The sequence below is a fragment of the Leishmania donovani genome, chromosome 21 (genome assembly GCF_000227135.1).
Source record: "Leishmania donovani BPK282A1 complete genome, chromosome 21".
In the NCBI taxonomy this organism is placed as follows: domain Eukaryota; phylum Euglenozoa; class Kinetoplastea; order Trypanosomatida; family Trypanosomatidae; genus Leishmania; species Leishmania donovani.
The window spans coordinates 536,557-543,902 of NC_018248.1; the positions used below are offsets into that span (position 1 = coordinate 536,557).

The 7,346-nt window shown below is 61.5% G+C and overlaps 3 protein-coding genes across 3 annotated transcripts; all 3 read right to left on the reverse strand.

Moving 5' to 3' along the window:
• Positions 1-1,173: 1,173 nt before the first annotated feature.
• LDBPK_211550 (hypothetical protein, conserved) lies at positions 1,174-2,925 on the reverse strand (the record flags this gene model as incomplete). The annotated part of the gene is made up of 1 exon (XM_003860624.1): positions 1,174-2,925. The coding sequence occupies one exon, from the start codon at positions 2,923-2,925 to the stop codon at positions 1,174-1,176; it is 1,752 nt and encodes a 583-aa protein (XP_003860672.1).
• A 1,325-nt stretch (positions 2,926-4,250) lies between these two features.
• Positions 4,251-5,327, reverse strand: LDBPK_211560 (hypothetical protein, conserved; the record flags this gene model as incomplete). Its single annotated transcript, XM_003860625.1, has 1 exon — positions 4,251-5,327. The coding sequence occupies one exon, from the start codon at positions 5,325-5,327 to the stop codon at positions 4,251-4,253; it is 1,077 nt and encodes a 358-aa protein (XP_003860673.1).
• Positions 5,328-5,974: 647 nt separating this feature from the next.
• LDBPK_211570 (hypothetical protein, conserved) lies at positions 5,975-6,460 on the reverse strand (the record flags this gene model as incomplete). The annotated part of the gene is made up of 1 exon (XM_003860626.1): positions 5,975-6,460. One exon carries the CDS (start codon positions 6,458-6,460, stop codon positions 5,975-5,977), a length of 486 nt encoding a protein of 161 aa, XP_003860674.1.
• Positions 6,461-7,346: the final 886 nt, after the last annotated feature.

A 7,346-nucleotide genomic window follows, 5' to 3' on the forward strand; every position in this document is an offset into this window, starting at 1 on the left:
GGGGGGGGGGGGGGGGGGGGGGGGGGGGGGCTGCTGGGCTTCCTCCCTCACACACGCAGAGAGTCGGGAGTGGAGGGGAGGGGGGGGTGCGGGGGGGCTGGACCCTCTGATGCCACGCACTGAGCGGTGGGTGTCTGCGTGCTTCCCCCCTCGTCATCATCTGGGACCGTACATTAGACGGGAAGAATACCACATACAGCGCAGGCCGCCTGCATACACTTGTGCCGTCGTGTTGTGACTCGTGCTCCTGTTGCTGCATGCTCCGAGTCCACGAGTTTTCGGCGGGGGTAGTGGGGGGGGGTGGGTAGGCTGTGGAGACCCTGCTGCACTCCTCGCATAGGTCTGCGTCGTGATACTTGACGCTCACTAGTGCCCGTCGTCCCCACTTTGTGTCTTGTTAGCTACAGATGTCCTTTCTGTCTGAAATTTGAGCGCCACGAGGTAGGACGCGAGCTGGGATGGGTGGCAGGCGTCGTATGGAACGCTGCTGTCAGTAGACATACGGGGTGCAGCAGGGTATCCTCGCCACGGGAGGTGCCCCGCCCCCGCTATTCCCCGCAGACATCATCCACAACATACAACAGGCGAAAAAAAAATAGAAGTGTCTCCTTTACCGGCACCTGCGAGCGCTTACGCACGTCACGAGGGCGCGTGAGCCCTCGCAGGTGTGGCCTGTGTGTGTGTGTGTGTGTGTGTGGTAGGCAGACGGCGTCCGCGCCACTATGGAATGCACGACAGAGCCCACCACGACCGCAGATCAAGTGGAATCACGCCTTTCAATCTATATATATGTAGATGTACATCAATGTAAACAACATGCGCACCACCGCAGCGCGGCGATGGCGTCTCTGCGCGTGATGCGCACGACACAGCAGAGAAAGAGGGGTGGGTAGAGGGTGGGTGTGGGTGGAGGATTCGTTCGTTGGTAGGATGGGTGGGCAGCGAACGGGCGCACACGACCCGCCTCTCTCCTTCTCTCCGCGCAGTTGATTTATCTTCCTTACCGAAAAAGACGGACACAAACTCGTTAACAGACACACACACACACACACACACACACACACGCAGCACGCAGGCTTAGAGAGGAGGTGTCCGAGGGTGGGGTCGACGCTGGCGAGCGGGCAAACTCTCCGCTCTCCTCTGTTTCTCCTTCCGCATTGCCGACGGCGTCCTCTACGCCGCGGCGGCCAAGGCACCGAGCTGCTTCAGCATCTGCACGAGCGCGGCATCCCCTGCGGACACCAGCTTCGCTGTGGCTGCCTCCTGCACCAGGACATGTACGTCCTCCTCCAAGGCAAAGCCGCCCTGGCCCTGCATCTTGGTCACTAACTGCGCCTGCACGAGCTCAGCCTTCTCCTGCTTTGCCAGTGTATCGTTGAACTGCAGGCGGCGCTGCTGCTGAAGCTTGTCAAGGGCGGCCTCCTTGTTGCTGAGCGCGCTGCGCGAATCTTGTGCCTCCGCCGTGTACGCCGGGGCACCGTCAATCGCCAGCTTCGCGTACACCTGCGTTTCTGTGACGTTCGTGGCTTGCCCACCTGGGCCGCTGGCGCGCGCCGTCTCGTAAGCGACGCTGCACCGCTTCGCGTTCCGCACCAGGGCTGCAGAGACGAACGGGTGCGCGCTCGTCACCGTGAATGCAGAGGCGGGAGTCACAGCGCCGGTGCCACCGCTTTCCGCTCGCGCCGTCCCTCTGGCCAGGCTCACCGCAAACGCGTAGCCGAACGGTCCCGGTGCGCTGGAAAAGGGCAAGGCGTCTGATGCCGCGGTCACGTGCGCCCGACCGCGCTCTCCCGCGACCATCTCCAACTCGAAGCCAACGCTAGAAAAATACGTGCGCAGCGCCGCCGCATCGCCTGTGAATGTGACGACTGCGTCGTAGTTCGAGTGAGGCACATTGCTCATTACGTAGCGTCGCACCACCGCCACGTATGCGGCAGCGGCCGCAGCGTGATCGTGCGCCGCCGCCTCCCAGGCCGCCTGCTGGCGGTCCTGATACTTGGCCTGCAGCTCCGCAAAGGCTTTCTCGGCTGCCTCCTGGCTTGCCTCAGTTGCTACCGCGGCGGCGCCGGCGCTACCCACGTCCTCGCCCTTGGCGCTAGCACAAAGTCGGCTAACGTTGCTGCAGGCAAGCGAGAACTGCAGCAGCGGATCGCGGCGACGCATGCGGTCCAGCTTTCGCTGCAGGGAGCGCAGTGCATCCTCGCGCTCTTGGAGCAGCTGCTGCAGAGCAACGTACGTGGTCGTGCCTGGAGCGGTGCTTAACTGCGCAGCCGTCTTCAGCTGCTCCACCTCGGCCTTGAGCTGGCTGTTGGACTGTGTCAACTGCCTTACGCTCTTGCTGCTGTCTCGCAGATCCATGTTCTCGGAGGTGAGCAGCATTACCTCCTGCTCCACCTTGGCTAGCTTGCTCCGTAGGCTCGCCTCACGTGTGGTCAGGTCCTTGTGTTCCCGCTGCAGTGCCTCCAGCGTGGACTGGACTTGGTAGTACTTGTCACGGTACTCGTTCTTGCGGCTGCGGATGGTGCGGAGCTCTTGAAAGAGGGCCTCGATCTCTGGGCCGAGGTTCACCTTCCTCAGCTCGTCCAACGAGGGGCCACCACTGCTACCGCTTCCATTCAAGCGCTTGGAGCTCAACGCGGCTGCGCTACTAAAGAGGTCCCGTCGCGGACACGACGCCGCAGACGCGGCGGCGCCCGTGGAGGACGCGCTGGCGGGTGCAGCATTCGCCGGCGTCGTGGTGGTGGAGGGAGAGGGCGGCGGTGGTGCCTGCTGCTGCATCTTCATGAGCTGCTCTAGCACCTTGGTGTTGTTCTGCGCCAGCTTGCCGAAGCCGGGAATCTTGCTCATTATCTTCTGCATCTCCATCGCCTGCCTCATCATCTGCTCTTGCTTCTCTTTCGGTTGGCTGTTGAAGAGCTGCTGCATGGTCTGAAGCTTCTGCAGGTCAAACCCGGAAGAGAAGCCGGGCGGCACGCCAGCGCTCGAGTTCTGACTGGAGCTGCTGCTTGTGCTGCTTGCGCTGCAACCAGTCGTCGTCGCGGAGGAGGCACCGATGCCACCCGCGCTGCCCCACTGCTTGCCGAAATTGCCAAAGAAGGCGCGGCGAGTGGCGAGGAGGGCGACGGAGACGGCGGCGCATTTCGACGAGTGTGGTGACGCCGCGGCGAGCAGACAAAGCCGCAGCTCCGGCACTGATGCATTGCGGCGCAGCATCGTGTGAGCGAGTAGCAGATACGCGCTACGATGATTACGAAGGGCGACACACACCGGCGCACACGCACCGAGATACAGGGAAAGGAGATGAAGAGATGGGTGGGTTGGGGGTGGGCTGGAAACACTTCCGCACTTGAGTAGGTGTGTCTGTCTGTGTGTGTGTGTGTGTGTGTGCCCATGCAGCACGGCACGCAGCGCGTATCCAGCTCGAGGACAGGGGCAAAACAGAGACCACCGCGGCAACGAAATTGACCGCCACGGTGCAGGGCTTCGCTGTAGGAGACTACGCAGCTGCGTCGGAGGCGAGAAGATGGCGAAGCAAAAAGCAGAAAGCTCCCCCAAAAAGCAGGAACGCAACATGAAATGGGGAAAGTGTGGTGTGTATGGTGAGAGGCGTGGCCGACGAGCAAGGTCGACAGGGTTTCGGAGAAGAAAAGGGGACGCAGCACACAAGCACGTTGGCCTGCTTGAACGTGTTTGTGCTACAACAAGCGAAGGCCATGATGCGAAGGAGGGAGCGGAAGGACTGGGGTGCGCCGCGGAAGGTGCCACGACACGGGCAGGCAGGCAATCACGCACCTCCACGCACTCTCTGCACACACACACACACACACACGCTCGCACAGGAGCAAGGGAATGGATGGGGAGGGGATGCGCGCACGGCCGCGTTCACATCGACAGCAGGTAGGAGGGAAGCAAGCCGATGAACCCGCTGCGCTTCTTTATTAGTACTCGTCCGTGCTGTGGTTGCTTTGCTGTGCGTAAGCCGGTTAAGAGTCTGTGTGTGTGTGTGTGTGTGTGACATACAGCGGAAGGCCAGGGAGGGGGGGGGGAGGGCGGCAGGACAGGAGCCGCTCCTCGCATACCTTTCCTGTCCGTGCTGCTTGCAAGTCATGCAGAGAGAGAGAGAGACCGGTGCGCTGCTTGGGAGTTAAAGTTAGACAGCACAACTCGACAGAGGGCCACAGAGAGGCTTTCCTATCACATATATACACACATACTCACGGAAAAACAACATGAAGAGCGAAGCCGTCATCTCAGGTGGAAGACGTCTTCGACTCGTCCATTGTGACCGCCGCCAAGTCGGGTACTAGGCCCCACTCCTTCTTGGCCTCCATCAAGCTCTTCGGGTACACGGTCGGGTCGTCACGGCGTTCTGTCCACGCCGCAAGCCCAGGCGCGGCGCTACCCATGTACCGCGGGTCTAGTCCGACGTCGTCACCGTCCATGCACCAGACAGCCTCTGCCATGAGGCGCCAGCAGTTCGTCTGGTTTGTTAAGAAGGACTGCATTGTGTACACGGTAGTCAGCAGCACGTCTCCAGCCTCCAAGGCCGAGGACACGAACGGGTTGACGTCAACAATGATGGAGGCCCCGGTCGTGTCATCCGTGCCTGGCAGCTTGCCAAACGGCGAAAGCTCCGCCGGGTTCTCGGTGTAGCAGCCGTCCCCGCGGATCGAGTCGCCCTCCACCTCCCACTGTCCGTAGGTTTTCCGCAGCTGCGCGTACGTGTCGTGGCTGTTGCTGCTGCGCACCAGCAGCGGTGTGCCCATATGGAGCGGGGTGTCGTGCAGAGGCACTATGGCCACGAGGGCGAGTTTCGTGCCGCGGTTCAGAAAAACGCTCGGCATGCGAAAGCCGAAGGACTCGCCGGGGGCGCCAAGGTGCAGCGTCTGTAGCGCTGTTGCCTGGACAGCGCCCCCGAAGACTTGGCGCACCGTCGCCATCACACTCGTGCCACTCACTGCGTTGCGAATGGTGTCGGTGTGGTGGATATTCGGCGGCGGCAGCTCGCCGCCGCTGGTGGACGGGTACGGCACACCCATCGCGAAGCCGTGCAGCTCCGCCTGCCGCGCGCGGTCCTCGTCAAGGGTAAGTCCGCACTCGCGCATCTGAGTCGCCAGGTCGTCGAGCGCGGCGTTCACCACATCACGCGGCACAGTGTTCTTGAAGTAGAGGTAGCCATCCTGGTCGAGCCGGTAGCGCAGCTTTGGCGGGTCGTAGAAGATGTCGTTGGAGGGAAACAGTGGCAGCAGCTCCGTGCCGAGGGCGAGTCGCCCGGTGCCTACCGGGTACGACAGCTTCCCATGTAGCAGAGCGCGGACGCAGCGCATACCTTCGCATGTGCGCCGCAGTTTCGCGCGCGCGTGTGTGTGTGTGCGTGTGTGTGTGTGTGTGTGCGTGTATTAGAGTGTGCGCCCACACGTCGAGGGGGCGAGGCGGCAGAGTAGCGATGCAAAGAGTGACGAAAAAAGCGAACAAACAGCTTCAAGCGAGCTCTCCATGCGATCGCCCAGTTCCGCCCTAACGGTGGCACTTGCACGCACGCAGGGATGTGCAACCCGTCATCCTCACGCACGGGAAAGACAGAGAACAGGAGCAGTCCAGAGGAGCAGAGGCAAGAGAGGGGGGAGGCGACATGATACATTCTCTTCCGTGAGTGTCAAGGATTTATTTGGCACATACCCGCTTCTTCCAGCTTCACGTAAGGCAGCTCAAACAGAGATACTCACTGCGACAAGACGAGCACACACACACACACAAACACACGCACACGTACACACCAACCGCAAGGCAGACACCTAACTTGCATGCACGCCCAGAGTACGAGGGCCCAACGCCCTCACCTACCCTCTAGCACTTCAGCGCTGTACTCTTGCCGAGCACAAATGCCGTCAGGCTCGCGTACGAGTCAGGCGATGAGTGTCTTTGCAGGGCCGCCATCATTGGTACTGCCACAGCCCAGAGGCCTTGAGTGGGGTTACGTGCAATCCACCACGGAGATGAAGGCACCGCTGTAGAGCTGGCGGAAGGTCTGCTCTCCCTCGGTGCGGATGCCACTTAGGTCGGAGCGCAGTAGGATGCTCATGCCACGGCTCTCGTCATGCAGCACCAGCTTCTTGCCCTCGCGGTGCTCCTCCACGAAGGAGTTCAGGATGTTGCGGTCCTTGTCGTACTCCGTCCAGCGACGGCGAACCGTGCCGCTGTTAACTCCCACAGCATGGGCGCCGATGCAGTTGTCGCATTGAAAACTGCCGCCCTCGTACTTCCACGCTATCATGGAATTGGGCCCACGCGTGACGCAGTCTTTGGCGTGCACGACGGCAAACAGCGATCCCGCCATGCAGACCGTCAACATCGCTGCCAGCACGAACAGCGGCATCGAGGACACACAAGTCCGCGGACGTGCACGGCAGCCACCACAGCTGGACTGCCGCCGCAGGAAGGTGCAGCGGGGGAGGCGCATCGCACACCAAATCGAGGTGCGGGAAGGAAGGAGTAGGTGATGCTCAGCGAGCAGAAGATGACTTCTTTGCTCCACACTATTAAGGCGACGACGGCGTAGGTGTGCACGCTGTACGCAGCGGAAGGGCAGGTTCCTTCACCGCTTCCGCGGACGCGAGCGGCCTGGGCAGAAAGAGAGAGACGCTCCACTGACATAGGGGACCATGTGCATGCAGGTATACGCGTAACCCATGAGGTGAAAGGGGAAAGGCGGCGGGAGGGGTGATGGTGGTGGTGATACTGATGAGGAGGGAGGCAGATACGAGAACGCGTGCGTCATCGGTGAAACGAATCCCTGACAACAGTACCGAGGACGGCGGGGTGGGGGACCACTGCGCTCCCGCTACTGCTGCTCCACTATGACAGCGAACGTGCCTGTTCGCGCGACCACGCACAAAGAAAACGGTGGTGGTGTTGGTGGTAGAGTATGGAAGGAGAAGTGCACGGGCGCGAGGGGGCTGTCGTGATCACCCGCGCCTCCCTCGCCTACACACTTTCGCACACTCATTCCTTCACCACCCCAAAGCCGAAAGCCATCGCCAGCAGAGCTCCTTCAGTGACGCCCCATCCCCACAAAGAAGCACGCGAGATCGACATGCCGAGAGCCTTCCTCCTTTCCTTCTGCTTTCGGCTCACCGGGCTATTCTGTGAGCCGTCTTGGCGGCAGAGAGAGGGAAAGACAGGCACAGCAGCCCCATCCGCGTCTCACGCCCGCACTCTCTTCGCAGCAGTGGCCTCGCCTCTTCGGCGCATGCTTTGCATTCTTTCTTCACCTGAAAAGGATCTCTGATGACAAGGGGGGGGAAGCACGCAGACACCCACCGCTCAGTGCGTGGCATCAGAGGGTC